Here is an 18,678-nt window from a genome sequence, read left to right as displayed (position 1 = left end):
TTTAAAGTTTACTCTTCCTCGATCTTAGATCAAATCCATGTCTAAATTCTAATAACTATTACTATTTGGATCATAACTTTAGCTACAAAATGAATGTGTACATTATGACAAACTATTCCTGACCTAAAACTTAAAGCTAAAACTTCTACGTTGGAGATGTATCCAAACTACTTTTGATCTTTTTGGTAAGTTGAAATCAGGTCAAAATGCCATGCAAGGTACATGCTTTTAATAATTTAGATATATCTTTGATCCTATTCGTATAAAAAATATTTAAAGGGTTCTATTAAACTTATTTGATCATCGCTCCTTGTTTTTTCTACAAAGTCTCTCACGGAGATAGCCATAAAAAAAATTAAGGGTTCAATTAATTTAAGAGATTCCGGAATTGTGGTTTAAATTTTGATATCTTGGTTTTAATTGTTGATTTCAAATGCATCTTTTTCTCACTTCTCAATTTTGGATCCAAATCTTGTAGGTATGATTATGATTGCTCTAAATCTGATTGGATTTAGGTTTGAGACTTTCAGAATTACAACAGAAATTAGGAATGATTGATTGATCTCAATTATGTTGAATCAATTGAGGCTAATTAGAAGGTTTTGGAACTTTGCATAAACCAACAAGGATCTAAAATATCTTTATGATTATAAATTAGTCTATGAAAAATGATAAAATTTCTTAGGTTGAAATATTAAAAAATTACAATTATGAAGTAATTCTAAATGTGATTTAGTGCATGTTTGAAATCCTTATAAAATTACGTTAACTTATATTTTAACGTAAGTAAAAGTTATAAGTTATAAAGTATAAATGAATTTACATTTAAAATGAATTTAAAGCAAACTAGCTTTAATAATCCCTTTGCTGTTGAAAATTCTATTTTCTTACTCAGTAGATTTGATAGCAGAACTGAGAGTAATCTTTAAAAGAATGAGCTAGATGTACCTTGTATACTGACACTGACACCTCATAAAATTATATACATCCTTCACACTATCACTGCTACTATGATTTTTACGTTCATTCAATCCATTCTATTAGCATAGGTAAAAGGCATTCACTGCTACTATCCTTCAATTAGTTCTTCATTTTCTGGGCCCAACCCTTTACCCGTTTGTGCTTGTCATAGCCCAATCCATATCCATCTACCACTTCCAGATTCTCCTACTCCAACCCTTCAACTGCTTGTGGATTCTAGTACCCCACCCCACCATTAACTACAGAAGATAATTATTGTATATCATTTAATACTGTAACTACATATTATACCTAAACATTCACCTCACATCTATTTTAAATTGTCTAATTCATGTCTCTTCCTTTATAGTTCGATTTCAGTTCAATGACAAATGAACCCACATGATGTATAATGAGTAACATGTTATTTCAATCTTTGAAATTATAAACTTTTGTTCTTAATTTTTTTAAATATTATTGGTCAAAATAAAACTGGGTGAAGAATTCAATGCTCTTACTAAAATTTTAAAAATAAAAGATTAAAAAGAGGATTTTATATAAAAAATTAAAATAAAAAAATTAGTAAATTTAGTAGCTTTAATATAAATTCATGCTTAACAGTAGAACTTTTGTATGTATTTCAAAATTTGGATTTAGAAAAATAATAGTTAATAGCAATAAATCAAAACATTAAAGTACATGCATAATAATATTTTTTTTAAAGTGTTGGTAAAAGATTTAATGCTTTTGATTTTGAGATGAAATTTAGTAACAAAAAATCTTAAGCTTGAGAAATATAAAAATAAGAAAGAACAAAGTCAGCAAGCAATTGAAAGATATTATTAAACGAAGATGTGATGTTTCTATTATATGACGATTTTATTTATAATTGATAATTTAAATATAAATAAAATTTACATTTGTTATATAAATATAAAATAAGAACACTTTTAGTTAAATAAAAGTGATATTTTTCAAACTTCAACTGAAACATCGGAATAGCAAAGTAGACATTCTTTCTTGTATAACTAACACATCTATGTTATTAGAACTGTTACATTTACTTTGGAAGAAAGCAAACTGAAGCCTCCCTCCCAAGTTAAAGATTCTGAGATGATTAACGGTCTTGATTACATCCTGCTCTTTGGGAATATATGTGAGAGAATCTTTGTATTTTTGTCTTTTCGTATGGCTCTTTGCTTCAACTTTTCTTGCATATTGCTTTGTCTTGAGATTTCAAATAGTTACTTTGCACTTGAGTCGGGTAAAATTGAAAAGATAAAAACATTAAAAAGGATATTTTATATGTAAACAAATTAAAAGAAATGCACCTCATAAACATAATACCACCTGCTACATTTCATTTTAAATCAACTCTCTTTTTATTTATATATTTTAGTTAATCTAAATAATATATATCCTTTATCCTCAACTTTATATTCTGTTTTTCTCCATTTCTTGTGCCCTATGTTTCATACCGAAAAGGAAATGGTGGGAATTCAAACACAGTGATCTGGAATCGGAGGTTAGGCATTTGCATTGAAACGCAGATTTCAACAACTGGAAGAGTGAATATGGCCCTGTCTCCACGTGAGTGAGTGAGTTTTTGTGAGATTCACCGTATTCACGGCATCAATGTTCGTTAACTTTTCAAATCATTTTGTTTTGCAGCTGTTGAGAGGCACAGAATGATAATACCCAACACGCAGGGTCAAAAACTCGTGGGCATATTGCATGAATCTGGAACTAGGGACATTGTCATCTTGTGTCATGGTTTTCGATGCTCTAAAGTTTGTTCCTTTCTTATACATTGAGTAATTACTTCACTACCCATTTATTCTCATTGCTTATTATTTTTTTCTCTTAGGACACCACCCTCATATTGAACCTTGCTGTTGCGCTGGAAAATGCCAAAATTAGTTCTTTCCGCTTTGACTTTTCTGGAAATGGGTAAGTTTATACTGTACCGATACATTGCTGAACTCAAGAGCCATTACTTCTCTAAGTTGTTATTTGAAAGGGAGTTTTTGAGAGGAAGGTCGGTGAGGACAATTTTTTCATTTTTAAATTAATTGAATTATGTCATTTATGATATAAAAAATAAATAAGTCATACATTATATTTCTGCTTACTTATTAATTTGTTTCTTTAATTTTAAAAATTATAAAATTAAAATATGTTTATATTTTTACCCTTCCTTCCAAAATCCTGATTCCCAAACAATCCCTAAAGATATTAAGCATGCATTCGTTTTCTAAGTGGCTTTACTTGTTACTGTATATGTTTGTGAAATTTTATTAGAATTATACTACTAAATCATAAGCTAAAAGCTGACAAATAGAGAAAGGTAGACCACACTCTCTTTATCTTGGTTGTTCTTTTGGAGCTATATATAGTGTTGAGATTATTCTCATTTCAAAGAACTTATCCTACTAGTGTGTTTTGTTGGATTTCTAGAGTTCTATAATAGGTGCAAGGTGAGTATTAAAAGCATGTGTTTTGAATACGTAAAATTTTGTTAATTTTTATTAATTTGGTCGTATGCATTTACTAAGGTGTTACTAATTGTGAATGCCAATGGCATTTATCATTTGATGGATGAATATGATCTATTATGATACCTGAAACAGCATAAAAATTATATTTCTCTCCCTCAAGTTGTGATTGCTTTGGTATTGGTTATATTGCTATCATCCTCAATGACTCAATTTCCCTATAATTTCAACATGGTATTACACTGTACCTTCCTAAGAGTGACCTAATACTGTCACTGTGTTAGATGCTTGGTTTCCAAAATATGAAACTCGTATGCCTGGTGTGAACTGGGTAGTAGTTTCTCCATTTACACTGCATATTCACATTACAAGTTACACATGCTAAAATTTCTGTCGTCTGATCTCCACCATTATCCTTGGTCCATTCTTTGTTTTGTCTGTAACATTAGCTGTTGCGTTTTCCTTCAAGGGAAAGTGAAGGTTCATTTCAGTATGGTAACTATTGGACAGAGGTTGATGATTTACATGCTGTAGCTCAACATTTCCACAAGTCAAATCGTGTAATCAGTGCAATTGTTGGTCATAGTAAAGGTAGGTTGACTTTTTATCCTTATCTGTAAGTGTTTTAACAAGGATAGGAAAGATAGATCTAGATATCATTTTAGTTATATGATTATCTGTTTTGATTTATATAATCATTCATTGATCATGTTCCATTATATACCTGAAAATTGATGAGAACTGTCCTTGTCAAATTGAGTTCTTGTCAACATGCTTTGGATGTTAAGACTGCAACCTTGAGTGATGCAATATGCAGAGAGTTGTGTAACTTTTGATATAAAGCAAGGTTCAGCCTTTATTTAATCGATACATAATGCCTAGCTGAAACTTCTAACATCAAAATAGTCAATACTTCAATTTGTGTATCTGAATTACTTGGCAAAACCATATAAAAATGAACTTGGTCAATATCTTTCACTTTATCATTGTTGTTATCTAGAATTAAATAAGCAAATATATCCTATAGATCTTTGCTATATTTCCTAAACCAGATGATTTATAGGAATAGGAATTAGGAAAGGGCTAAGGTTGATGAAAAATCCTATTCCATTGGGTGGTCATTGACTCATTACATTTCATTTGTAGTTGATGAAATCCAATGCATTAGTGTAGCTTCGGACCAATACATGATACATCTCAAATTCCCCACCCCTCCCCCTCCAAGTTTGCTTCCGTGATTGATCTATTATTAGTGGTTTCTGTATCTTGGCACAGGAGGTGATGTAGTGCTTCTGTATGCTTCAAAATATCATGACATTGAAACAGTTGTCAACCTCTCTGGGCGTTATGATCTGAAGGCAGGCATTGAAGAGCGCCTTGGAAAAGATTATTTAGAAAGAATTAGGAAAAATGGCTTCATTGATGTGAAGAAGAGGAGGTCAGGTAATCTTTCATTTACTCAGGCTTATATTTGAATGCCTGGCGTGAAGTACATGTTTTGAGAGATATATCAATACATTCAGTGTCTATTGCAGCTTGTTTTGTACTTGTTAAGAACCAAACCGTGGCTTCTTTTGCTTTACCTATTAACTTATACTAAAATTTGGAATTGGGGATTACTGTATCACGAACAAGAAGTTCTAGCTGAAATGCCCCTTAATTTACCCCAATTCGTTCTTTTAAATTATTGTAAGTTATAATAAAACGAACCCCTAAAGATGAAAAAAGGAAAGAAAATGTGAAGGGACAAAATGAAAAAACTAAGCAGTAATCATTGATGATTCTGTTCAATACTTGCATGGATAAAATGGCACATGACATGCCTTCCTGTACAATACTCTGTCACACACTGTTGTAGCAATCGGTTGTTGACTTATTCTATAATCATCTGAGGACATCTAGTGTTGCAGGAAGTTTCGATTTCCGTGTAACTGAGGAAAGTTTGATGGATCGCTTGGGAACAAATATGCATGAAGCATGCGTTCAGATTGACAGGGGATGCAGGTGAATGGAAAAGCATGTAGTGTGTTTCAAATTAATAATAGAAAATAAAAACGAAATAATTCTTCTTTGATTTTCAAGTTTCTTCGACAGAGAATTGGAAATTAATAAATTATTTTTTAAGTATCTTTTATCTTTGCTTTCCTGTTTGGCTTCTATTAGTAGCTGTAATTTATGTTGTAAATTGTGGACTTGGTGCTTCATAAGAACTCCTACCTATTTATTTTGTGACTTCGGGAAACTAAGGCAAAATGAGAGGATTTGCAAAGATTAGAAATATACTCTTGATATTACATAAAATGGGTTGCTTTGATTTTGATTTTTTGGGAAACCATTTAGTATGCAAATTTGTGAGGTATTGAATTCTAGGAGAAACTTTGTTTTGCAATGTCATAGTGGTACCACAAGCAACAATTCTTGATGAAGCTATGAATTTACCCCTATGCACGGATGTGCTAATATTGCAAAACACATCATACATGACAGGGTCTTTATAATTCATGGTTCTTCCGATACAATTATTCAAGTTGAAGATGCATTTGAGTTTTCCAAGATCATACAAAATCACAAGTTACACATCATTGAAGGAGCTGATCACGCATTCAGTAATCATCAAGAAGAGTTATCCTCAGTTGTTGTAAACTTCATAAAGGAAAACTTGCACCAGGACAAGAGTACCACTAGCTAGGCATCTATTCTTGCCAGCATATGTATGAACTCTTTGTTTATGAACGTTTTCCCAATGATATACTTGTGGTGCATCTTGCAGTTTCGTCCCAATTGATATATTATGTTAACAAATTGAGTTAACTTTGTTAAAAGATATTTTGATGCTCTTCTTAGTAGTTGAAATAAAAATATGATAAAATTAAAAAAATATATATCATAGAGGTCATTTTTTTAAAACGAATTTAGTTTTTTTACAGCGAGAATGTGAACTGAGATAAAGTATAACTATAATCATCGATTAAAAAATAACCGTCAAAGTTTGAATACTCAATACAAGTGCATGTAATTTATTTATGGCAATCTTAATTATTTTTAATTAATGATTATGTTTATATTTTACTTCTTTAAATTGTACCTTCTCAATATAGTGGAGTTAAATACCCAAAAACATGGATTTATGAGGATGGCACTGTTAATGGGCCATTAAATGCGTTAAGCTGGGCCAACATTTTTTTTATTCTAACTGTGACAAGATGGAAATCCACTCCAGAAGATAATTAACTTTAGCCCATTAACTATGTGTAAGCAAATTAAAGAAAGTTCAAATATTTGAAAAAAAAAAAAAAAGCCCTGCCCAAGGTCAAATTGAGTTTAGTAGAAGTGATTAGTGTTTTTATAAAGTGACCAATCATCTTTCATATTTTTGCAAATATACTCTCAAATTTAGTTCAGACCATGTGTTCAGAGGGTAAAAGTAACCATTAAGAAGTCATAAAAAGTTCTAAAATAAGTTTCTGAAATATTATTCTACAAGAATTAATTTTTAATTATTAAAATTTTTTTAATTTAATTATTTGAGCTTAGAAAAAATAAAATTAAGTAAGAACCAAAATTTAATTATAAAAATAATTTTAAATAAAAGCAAATAACACAACACACGTTTTGATTGAACTTATAGAAGAGAAACTTAGAGCGTATGAGTTTTTTCATTCAATCCTTTATGTTAATTTTCTATTTAACTCTAAATTTAATTTCCTTATAATTATCAATTATTCATACAAATATTATTAATAGTTAATACTCATGCAATAATAATATTCTTTTCTCTAAATTAACATCTACAATTGTCATGCAAGATATTAATTCAAGAAAGTATAAAACACGTATGAATTTGTTAATTTAATAATGATTGAAAGAGAAAAATTGGTTTGATCCACCTAATCATTTATCTCGTTTTATCCTATAGATCTATTAATTAATCGAAGTATGGTAGCTTGACAAAATAATTAATTATGATTATAATTATGCGCAATAGGATAAAAGCTAACCACGAACAAAAACCAAATATAGATTCAAACTTCAAAATTTCATAAATTCATAAACAATAATTTTTATAACCCTAACTATGGATTTAGTTACTCATGCTAAAGGAAAGAACTAGAACAATCATAAACAAAGTTATAAAGAAAAGCAAACTAGAATAAGATGAATTCTCTAAACTTTAAGTATAGTCGCTCGAAGCTCTAAATTTCGCCAAGAATATGCCAACAATATCATGCAACAGGATGAGATGAGAAGTGTATTAGAAAGCAAAACACAAGATGTAAAATGGTCTCCAGCAGATGCTTGAGGTCTCTCTTTTATAAGGTTTAAAAACTCTTAAAGGTTTTCATAATTGAGCTTCTTGCAGATGAGTACGACAGTGCAAGGCTTTAAACACGACTGCGCATGAGCTCAAAGCACCCCGTACTTGTTGAAAGGGTCTGGGCGTGCTGACTGCTGCGAAACTCTGACCTTCTATTAATTTAGCCTAAAATGCATCCAAAATTCACTTGTGACCTCTTCTTATTAAATTATACAATTAACATATAAATCAGTGTAAAACTTAAATAAAATAAAGATCAAATATAAATATGAGTTATAAAATAAGGCCCAAATATAGACTTATCACCATGTCTTATATATATATATTATCAATATCATATTTTTGCAAATATACACACATTTACAGGAGATATTTAGTATCTATTGAAGATTTACATGAATTTGAATTTGAATTTTTTTCTTCGTTGAAAGTGAAAAATATAAAAATAATGACTCTATCTCCATATGATTCTAAAATTCTCTCTTAAATTTAGAAAAGTAAGATAAAATTATCTTTTTTAAAAAACTTGCAAGTATTATAAACTGTTGATTAAGATTGAATGATTAAAAATACAAAATAGAAAATTAGTGATACAAATTAACTTTATTCTTTATTCCACTCTTAGTATAAATTATGATTCACAATATTGATGATTTCCAAATGACATAATTATTTATAAATAATATTTTTAAAAGAAATACAAAAAAATTAAAAAAAATTAAAATTTTAGACATATAATTTACATAAATTTGAGTTATATACTAAAAGTTATATTTTTTTAAAATTTACGAAGTTAAAAATAACAAAATTTAAAAATTTTCAGTATCTTTTATATTGATTCTCTTAATATAAAAAGTAACATTTTGTTTAAAAAAATTATTTTCTATATTAGTTCTGAGAGAACTAATATAAAAATTAAATGTCATGCTTTTTAAATATCAACAAATTTGAGTTTTACTTAACCAAAACAAAGTTCTAAATAAGACAATAATAAATACTTTTGCTAAATTAAAATAATATAGGTTATTTGTTGCATTATTCTTAGCTTTTCAATTTAGTTTTATTAAAAGAATGTGTCAATTTAAATTAATGAATTTTTTTAATTATCTCTTGTTGTACTTTACCTTCTCAATCAAATGGCTTTATTTTTTCCTACTCCAAGGATATTTTTTTTTTAAAAGTCCAATAATATGGATGTTAAAATCTCTTGTAATTCAAAATTTAGAAGATATAGTTGTTTGCGATTGTTGGTTCTATAATTTTGAATGAACCAAAAGTAAAAAATTGTCTTCTACCGTATTTGGAAAAAAGAACAACAAAGAAGAAAGACCTTTGGTGAGTTTTCAATGCCGAGAAATTGAAAGAAGGAGAGAAATAAAGAAAAAGGAGTGATGATTTACTCATTTGTTCTTCATTATTCACTCTATAACTTGTTATTACCTATAAAATTTACTTGAAAATTATTAAATTCTAACTATTTATTTATTACAAAATTAAATCAATGGTCTATAATTATTTACACTTTATTTATTAAAAAATATTGTTTTTGTGATTCTTTTATTTATTTAATTTAAGAAAGGATGTTAAAATCACCCTATTTTCTTGTACTAAATTGCTTTTTCAAATGGAACGTGTGAGCTCTTGGTATTACATGTTGTGACTAAATTCTTCATAAAATGACGAAATTCAACACGCATATTATGGGAGTATGTTACAACTAAGTTTAAGTTACAGAAAATGCATCTCTTACTTTAAAGCAACTCATGTTAGCATTGTCAACTGTACGCAATTTGCTTAAGAACCTTTTCTCTCAGAAAATAATTTGAAAAAGGATTCTAATCTAAAATGTTGAAATATATGTTAAAGATGCCTAGGTTTTGGCTACCCGTCAATTCTGTTTTCGTTTTCGGCATTCGGATTAGTTTGTGAAATTGGTTTATCATATGGTTTTCGTCATGCAAAGCGCAGATATGACTCAAGTAATATTAAATATCAAACAGAACCACCCTTATTTTCAACTATTTTTTCCCTAAAATGTTTATTGTAATAGAACATATGAGTAATGAAGATAATTAAAGAACACACACCTATATATATATATATATATATATATATATCAATATTTTATAACTAATTTAAGTGACATAATTAATGGTTTTTAAATTAGGAGTGTCTTCTAAGTTATACAAGTCATGACCTGGCAGAGAATTGAGAGTATAATATTTATATGTGCACGACAAAAAAAGGGTATTTATATGTACAAGCAATTAAAAGCTGATGTATTAAAACGACAATAAAGTTTAGATTGGAATATATGCTGGAATTATTTTAATGTTTTCTTAAGTTTTTAATTAATCGTACCTATAAACAATATGTTCATACAATAATTGCTCAAAACTTTAACCTTTAATGTCATAGCCAACCCCAAGTCTTTAACTAATGCTAATAAAAATGCTTTGTTAGATTAATTATGTCTCTAAGATACTTTTTTTGTAATAATTTTTAGCTCAACATTTCTGTGAGACTTTTTTCTTTGTGATCTTTTCGATTGTACAAAACGAAGTTTTGAAAAATGAATCAATTGATTTAATCAGTTCGACCTTAATCCGTTCAAATAACTAATCTAGAACCATTACCACATAAAACACTTTTTATGTCAATTAAAATTAACTTTTTATATTGATTTTTTTATCAATATAAAAATAATAATCGTAAATTTTGTACTTTTATATTGTAGTTTTAACCCATGTAAAAAGTGTAGAAATTGATCCGTTTTCTTTGCTTTGAAAGTTTCCAATACTTAAAGCAAAATGGGGAATGAGGGTGTGTGATGCTCACAATTATGGCTAGCATTAGCGCGTAGAGTGCGATAGTTCAAGCGAGTGGCTTATGGCTTAATGGTGAGGACGAGTTGATGATGTGGCGGCTGCTTAGGTTTGGTACGGTGGTGGCAAGTCTGTCTAGTTCGATAATGCGAGTTTGATGTTGGTCGATGGTGGTTTGCGATGAAAGCATGGTTGGTTTGTGTTCTATCCAGCTTGAAACTTACAGTGTTACGTGGTAGTGAGTTTTGAAATTGAAACACACAAATGTCCTTCCATTGCTTAGGGCATCTTTGGCAGTCAGGAAATAAGACTTTGATCCATCTTTAACTTGTATACACTAAATGAAGTGATAAGTTTTAACCTATTAGATGTAAATTAAATAAAAAATTTAAATTAAATATAATTTTTTTTAAAATTTACAAAACTGTAAAAAATCTTACTCAAATATATATATATATATATATATATATATATATATATATATATAATCCTTTATTCATGTGCGGTTATTATTGAGTGTGTTGAAAGAGAGCATTAGATGTTAAAATCTTTTGATAGTTAATTTTGATTTTTTATTAAATATTTGTAGATTAAAAAAATGACAAGTAACACATTAAATATTGTTAAATAAAATAATATTAAAACAACGCAAAAATAAATAAATAGAAGAATAGTAAGTACTCTTCTAACAAAGTTAGCAATCTTAAAGTTACCAAATACAACGAAATTAAATAAAAATAAATAAATCTTAAGATCAGATACTCTTCTAACCAAAAGAGTTTTTCTTTTTCTCTTCTTCTGATTAATATAAAGCCTAATAGTGAGTTAAACCATAAAGAACCAAAATCACAGCTTGAAACATGCCTCCTAACAAAAACATGTAATTGTAGCAACTGTTTATGACAACAATAGTTTGATAGTGGCATGGCAAAACTCCCCCAATGAAGGAGCAGCTCCAACAAATTCAGTTGCTGAGAAAGAATGTGACAAAAAAACAAAACAAAACAAAACAAGGATGATAACTAGTAAGATGCTAAATGAAGGTGTGATAACAATAATAAATGAATAACTTTTACATTGAAGAGAAAATAACATACGGGAAGGGGGCTCCCATAAGGGAGAGAACCCCTAAAAAAGTGCTCAACGAGAGGGGCAAATATATATATATATTCCTGAGTATAATTGACCATCATAAAACTCAAACTTTTCCATAAGATTCTACTTTAAAATTTTCTTTAACTTTTTACTACTTTCGCCTTTTGAGTGTGGTTGTAGAAGACATTCACTTATAATGGCCCCAAGCATCTAATTATTAGGTTAGGCTGTACCTATTTGGCTGTTGATTGAAGATTGGTTGTGATCCCAAAAGCAAAAGGAATCCCTCAGGTCAGCCAAATCCTCCAAAGTAAATTGATCTAAGCCCAAGCATCAAGCTAATTATATATAGCCACAAAATTCAAACTGTAACAAATCGGTAATTGTTTATACTTTTGAATTGAAGATGTTAGGTACGTAGCCAAGGGTGTGAAAGAGAATCGGCGGCAAACTTTAGGATTTGCGGAAAAGCGACGAGAAGTTACGATTTGGTTATGATTATATGGTATCATAATTTGATCAATAGTTATTCTTGTAAATTCTCTTCTCAACAAAGATATAATTCACAGCGTGTGAATGTTGGGATTTCGTGTCCTGGATTTTCCACAACAATAAGACATCGATCATAAAGCATGATCTACTCTGTAGGCGGCATGACAAGTCAACAAAATGATGAGGCTACTAACTTTTTTTGTCTCCTGGTTGCCTGTAAGCTGGAATTAAGTGTTACATGGCCTTTTTTGTATACAATTATGCACTTGTTTAATTAAATAAACTAACTTAGGTCCCTATTGAGGCCGCAAAGCACGTATGTTAACATAAAAGTGTAAAAGAAAAGTTTCACTTTATGGGGCAAAGATCAAAGTGACTTTATTATGGAATCTTGCCTAGCTTAATTAACAATTAATATAAGAAATGCAACCCTCTTATTGATAGTTAACTTATTGATAGTTAACAAGAACGACAACTAGATGAGGCTTACTTTAATTTAAAGGAACATTTTGATTAGTTTCAAGAACTCGTTGCTTAATACTTTGTCACAACAAAAGCACTCGTGGGTCTGTCTGATACCCCAAAAGCAAAAAGTTATTCCTATTCGATCCTACACTACTTTTATCTTCATTTTTTATTATTTGCTTAACATTCCAACGCATTTAAGATATTCGAATTTTTTCATACGAAATGTTAATATTTTAATGATGGTAATTACGTTGTACTAGTTATACCTTTTAGTGGAATACATAACACAAAGTAGAATAAAGCTATCAGATCGCACTACAAAGAGGAATATAAATCCTGAAATCTACAGTTTTTTGGCCTTGAATCCGGGGCACTTCATAATAACCTTCCCAAACTTTCAGAATAGGTACAAGTGACTAAGATATACAAAGCCATTTGCAGATGAAATGGCCAAATTAAGATTAGAGTATCTAAACATTGAGACATCAATACTGGTTCTATGTGCATTCGTTTACCATAGTGTATGTTGCTATATATAGACATTTTTCTTCTTATTTTCACTTTTAATGCTTTTTAGGCACTGCTATGATCTCTCTTGGCTGTTCCAATATCGTTTTATTAGTCTGATTAGGATCTGGTCACTCTGTAATTTGTTTGGATTTTAGTTTTTTAATTGAGAGATTGAATTAGAATTTTAGTTAAATGAGTATGTTTTATAAGATGTTCTAGCTTTAGGACGCAACTTCTTTTTTAACTTCTTGGCCTCCTTCTGTATTTTCCAAACTAAAAATGTGAGAAATTCTCAACAGAAGAAACTAAAATTGAGTGGTGGAAAAACTATTTTTTATATGGTATATAAATATTTACAACAGGCATTTAGATATTCTGTAAATTTAGTTTTATAATTTTTGTGGTCGTTGTTGCATTCCTTGTTTTGCAACGTAGCAATATTTTTTTTTTTCTGTATTCTTCTTGTGTAGTTGTTATTGACTTGATTCGATGATTATTTTATTTTTGCAGGAGAAAGAAGGAAAAAATTGAGAATCTAAAATTTCAATTTAAAATACACATTACTGCCACTTGGGTGTCGCTTTAGATACACTATAGTATTCCCAAATTCCACCCAAAAAATTAAGAGACGTAGCTATAGGTTCCGTTCCTTGGTTATCCTAATTATTCATGTCTAGACTCTCATAAAACATTTATTACACTTTATGGACTGCGATACCATTTGTTTAATGCTCTTGATTCTTTTTATAAGGAGCAATCAGTTACTTTCTTGTGTTCTCTAGTAAAGCAGCGTAATCTTTTGTACATAATTACGAAGAAGGATCTTGCAATGAAGATTATAGTATTTGAAGGCATTTGGCGTTATCATATCTATCTAGCAACCTACGATGATTGATTGTTGTGGCATACAGCTAGGACTCTCAATTTAGAACAATAATATTGTTCCTTGTTAACCTAGGATCTCAATTATTGCTAGAATGCCCCTGTACAAAATTAGGAAGGAAAATTGATTATTAAATAACAATTAACAAAGATAAAGAATCATTAATGCACCAAACACACTCATTGCCCATTAAGAACTAATATAGGATTAGAACGTGATAAAAATCGTCAACTCTTCGGTAGCTTCTAAACTACTAGTCTTTTTAATTAGTGATAGACAAAGTGAGGGACAGAGAGAGAGAGAGAAAGAAAGAAAGGTACAGCTAGCTGTGTGCATCTTTCACACATGATTTTGTCAACCTAACGTATCTAAGGTATGTGTAACCTGATCTATATATATGCCAAAGTCATGCAGCTTTTAACCCCACCCTCTTAACAAAAAAAAGTACAAAAGCTATCATCTGAAGTTTGGGTCCTATGTGTACACTTGTTCCAAGCCAGCTAGCTAACTGAGGTAGTACCACCATATATTACATCTTTTTATTAGTGAAAATATTTAAAAAAGCTAGTTTAATTGTTGTTGAAGATTCTTTGTCCAGGTGATAGAATCATTCTTGGATCAAACTGGTGTTTTCTTTCTAAGAAAGTTCTCCATTTAGGGCCAAAATGGTTCGCCCAATCTTCTTGTGTGCGATAGTGGGGAAGATATTGCTTAACCTTGATCCCAGCATCATTACAAAATTGCAAAATTTCTCTGTTTTGAGCATCATAGGCCTTCCAATTATCAAACCCACTAGAATGCAAAAATCCAACTGTGTAGAAGATATCCTCATCTGGTATTGATGCTGACATCCTGTTGTCCCACCTGAAAATTAGTCTCTAATTAGCTTTTTATTCTTTTTACAATATTAATCGAAAAGAAGTGAATGAGAAGTAGCATGTTAAAGAGAAAAAATGTACTTACAATAACAATACTATTTGGTACGAATAACTTTTTTTTATGAAAAATGTTATGAATAACTTTTTAATCAATCAACAGAGGAATAAGTATATATCCGTGGAAATAGAGAAAAAACTTTAAGAGAAGGAAGTTGTTTTAGGAGAGAGAAAATTCACTTTGGTATATTTAATGAAAAAAAAAAGTCGTACCAGTTAGCATTTTACTTCTAATAATAGCATAAATTGCGATTAGTTCAGTGCTTAATTACTTGTTTCTATTCATGGGGTAAACCAAGACAGGTCCTGTGGTGATGTTTCGTTTAAGGATGATATTCTTGAACACGCCCGAGTCAAAATCCAATATTTGAGATTTCGGTATAAACATATTAAGCCACGGATGAGGAACATCCCACAGTCCTTGTGACTGAAGCTTCAACTCTCCACTTCGGACTCTATTTAAGAACTCAACATAGGAGACATCTTTTTCATAGTAAAATCCAGGGATATAGTTTAGTCCTTGGAGCAAAACTTGGAGTTCCTACACAAACATAAAAATTAGAATATTATTACTATCTTCAATCTTTTACTACTTGTAAAAACTAAATAGTGAAAAGTTTAGCATTGAGTGTGCTAAGGGTTATTAAGGTGAGACAGAAAAATAAAAGTAGAAAAAAAAAAGGACACATCATCAAGGCAATTGCACATGAATAGAGATAGTACCTTGTCCACATTGTTTTCATTTTGGCCATCATAATATTTGGCAACTTCTAGGCAATAGAGGACGCTATGTTTAGTTACTAGCGAAATTATTCGGGGATGGTCGGCTAAAGGGAAGAAAGAAGATCTCCAATTATTTATGGGTCCCTGGTGCATTAGTAGCATCCCTTCCAAATAATCCAATGCAAAATTTTGTTTCCTTCCATCGATTGAGATTAATTGTTCCTGGTCTTTGGCAAAAGCAGAAAAGTCATTGTACAATAGTCTCACCCATTTAACCTGCCAATAAAAATTCACCATTAGTCGATACAATGTACTGATTAGGTCATTATCGTACTAATGAAAGACAATAATGAACGCATGATGACGGTTTATGCAATGAGTCCCATCAAATAGAAGGATAAAGTTGAATATGGTACTAGAGTACATTGTGTTCTTGCCTATTCTTCAAATGAATGATCTCACCAACTTCATCATAATGGAAACATATTTATAATGTATAGACCTAGACTTGCAAGTGTTTTCAAATAGCGTTGTTAGTTGAGTTTGATAAACGAAATAGAATTTGGATCGTTGACTAGAAAGGATAATATGAGCCTTTTTATTGGTACAAATGCTTATAAATATTTAATTTCAAATTTCAATAAATTCAAGCATATATATATATATATATATATATATATATATATATATATGTATATATCCAAACACGGATTTTCATGCCTTTTCAATTTCAAAAATCCACGTTATTCACCTTTAACTCATCTCGTTTTCTTTTGTATGCGACTTTCATGGATGACTAACATGCTCTAGCATAATGTCAAACTTAAATATGTGGGTGCCAAGTGCTAAGAAAATGATAACATAGTGCTTTCTGGACAAGGACATTTGATGCTTCCGTAAAGTGAGATGGTTGAACAATGTAAAACGTAGAATTGGCTTTACTATAGGAAGTGTTGGAGGAAGAAGCTACAAGACAAAAATCCTAGTCATTTCTCTAGATATAAACGTACCCTCTTCGGTGCTGGCGCAAGAGCAATTCTTGCCCTTGTTATAATTCCAAATTGTCCTAAGCCTCCAAGAACCGCGTGAAATAACTCCGAATTCGTCTCCGAAGAACAGGTCACAAAATCTCCTTTTCCTGAAACCAAACCAAAACTTGATTAAACATAGATTATAAAATATATTCTTGCATGCATGCACATATTTTTTAACTAATACTTTAAAATCTAACATTCTTTTTATTTATTATAATATAATTGATCAAATTAGACTTGGGCCAACAATATAATCCACTTATTCTAAAAAAGGAAAAAATTAATCAAGAATATCGGAGGCTATGACGGTGTGAACTGGCTCCATAATTAAGAAAAAATTCAAACATAGGCCGGTAAGCGCTGGCTAACATTCACCAAAATTGTAGACAAAAACTCCCTTAACAACGACTAATTCGGTATTACGTAAACAATAAAATAAAATCAAGTTAGGGAAATTTAGTTCCAATTTTTTAATAAAAAAGAAATTTTGCTAAAAAAATATAAAACCAAGCTTGAATACATGAATATTAATTCAAGACTACATCCAAAAGGAAACGTTTATAAAAGTACCAGAGGAAAAGACCCACTGAGCAACTCACCATTATACCCAATATTGGACAAAACAAAGTCATCCCGTTCCCATTATATATGGTTATAATTAAAAGAAAAAAAAATCAAGATTTAAAATAATTTCTAATGTATTACGTTTGTTAAATTTATAAAAATAAAAATGTTAGAGCATTCTAAAGCGTGACATTATACGACCTTGATTTTTTAAGCACTAATTTTCATCCTTATTTAAGAAACACTTATCTCTCTTTTTTTATTTCATTTCATCGAATGTATAATATATTATACTCGCTCCTCCAAAGTGTTTGATTATATATTGTAATTAAGGGGTTAAAAGTAAGCTTAATTAATTAAATTCATACCAGTGACAACATCCAATTGACGAACAGTGGTGATTTGAGGTCCATAGCGGAATGTTTGGCCACTGATGCCAGCATTGGAGAGAGTTCCTCCCACAGTTAAGTACAAGTAATCAGTCCAAGAAAGAGGTGCAAGTCCATGCTCAAGAGCTGTATTAAGCACATCAATCCACAATTGCTCCCCTCCAACATCAGCATAGTAACCAACCAAAGGGTCCACAGAGACCCTTATTCCAACCCCATTCTCTCCCTTTCTCAACCCCGCCATGTCCACCACCACACCCTCACGTGCCATCGCTTGTCCGCGAGTGGAGTGCCCTTCCCCTCTCGCCGCTATGCGCAAAGGGACAGAGCTATTGTACGACACCTTTATCAGCCTCACTATGTCGTACACCGATGATGGACGAAACACCGCTAATGGGACATCGCGTACGAGGTTGCCGTAGTCCTTTGAAGCTCCTTCCAGGGCTTCAGGGTCGTAACGGAGCGCGTTTGATAGCTTTTCCTCCACAGTGGTTAACTCTTGGGGGAGCAGAGCTTTGTTCCATTGCTCCGTTTTTCCCACTGTGGAGATCAAACGTGTTATGGTTATTAGTAGGAGAATGAAGTATGTGGGAAACGGGTAGTTCTCAACCATTTTGGTTTGTTTGGACTTAATTTGGAGAGAATAAGAAGAGAGAAGTGATTATGGGTCTTTGTTAACGGTGGTGGTGGCCTTTTTCTCTTTGTTGTTGATGTGTTGTAAAGGAGGTGGAGGAGGTAGGGCTATATATAGACTAGAAGCGGGCTTTGCATGATAAAGAAGGAGAAAAATATTTGAGAAACACAGAGGGGAGGGAGAGAATCTTTTGTCTTTTTGAGTTAAAGATTTAGAAAGAGGTGATTTAGTTATAAGGAAAATGTCTCACATGCCCTTTTAAAATGGGAAAATATTTCTTTTAGATATAAGGAGGTGTATATATTAAGTGAAATACGAAGACAAGAGAGAAAAGGAATATGTATAATAAGTGATGT

The 18,678-nt window shown here is 30.8% G+C and overlaps 2 protein-coding genes across 2 annotated transcripts; one reads left to right on the top strand and one right to left on the bottom strand.

The window, feature by feature from the left end:
- The first annotated feature begins 2,356 nt into the window (after positions 1–2,356).
- Positions 2,357–6,228, top strand: LOC113850277. The gene is made up of 7 exons (XM_027480748.1): positions 2,357–2,550; positions 2,632–2,750; positions 2,828–2,910; positions 3,925–4,046; positions 4,731–4,898; positions 5,366–5,459; positions 5,943–6,228. Exons 1-7 carry the CDS (start codon positions 2,535–2,537, stop codon positions 6,142–6,144), a joined length of 804 nt encoding a protein of 267 aa, XP_027336549.1. The 5' UTR covers positions 2,357–2,534; the 3' UTR covers positions 6,145–6,228.
- Positions 6,229–14,230: 8,002 nt separating this feature from the next.
- Positions 14,231–18,517, bottom strand: LOC113874330 (cytokinin dehydrogenase 3-like). Its single transcript, XM_027512561.1, has 5 exons — positions 17,668–18,517; positions 16,712–16,839; positions 15,702–15,977; positions 15,251–15,519; positions 14,231–14,907 (listed from the first exon to the last, which is right to left on the bottom strand). Exons 1-5 carry the CDS (start codon positions 18,299–18,301, stop codon positions 14,613–14,615), a joined length of 1,602 nt encoding a protein of 533 aa, XP_027368362.1. The 5' UTR covers positions 18,302–18,517; the 3' UTR covers positions 14,231–14,612.
- Between the last annotated feature and the right edge of the window lie 161 nt (positions 18,518–18,678).

The sequence above is a fragment of the Abrus precatorius genome, unplaced genomic scaffold (assembly GCF_003935025.1).
Source record: "Abrus precatorius isolate BTA unplaced genomic scaffold, Abrus_2018 Scaffold10, whole genome shotgun sequence".
Lineage (NCBI taxonomy): Eukaryota > Viridiplantae > Streptophyta > Magnoliopsida > Fabales > Fabaceae > Abrus > Abrus precatorius.
Note: the sequence above shows the minus strand (reverse complement) of the source record. Positions and strands in the feature narration are given on the sequence as shown.

What these genes read in the sequence shown, in the direction of transcription:
- LOC113850277 (XM_027480748.1), top strand. An exon ending in ATGGTTTTCGATGCTCTAAA is followed by an intron (nt 2,751 to 2,827) that starts GTTTGTTCCTTT and finishes TTTTTCTCTTAG; the next exon opens with GACACCACCCTCATATTGAA. An exon ending in CAGATTGACAGGGGATGCAG is followed by an intron (nt 5,460 to 5,942) that starts GTGAATGGAAAA and finishes CATACATGACAG; the next exon opens with GGTCTTTATAATTCATGGTT.
- LOC113874330 (XM_027512561.1), bottom strand. Translation starts at nt 18,301, where the DNA reads ATGGTTGAGAACTACCCGTTTCCCACATACTTCATTCTCCTACTAATA. An exon ending in TCAATTGGATGTTGTCACTG is followed by an intron (nt 16,840 to 17,667) that starts GTATGAATTTAA and finishes GTTTGGTTTCAG; the next exon opens with GAAAAGGAGATTTTGTGACC. An exon ending in ATGAAAACAATGTGGACAAG is followed by an intron (nt 15,520 to 15,701) that starts GTACTATCTCTA and finishes ATGTTTGTGTAG; the next exon opens with GAACTCCAAGTTTTGCTCCA.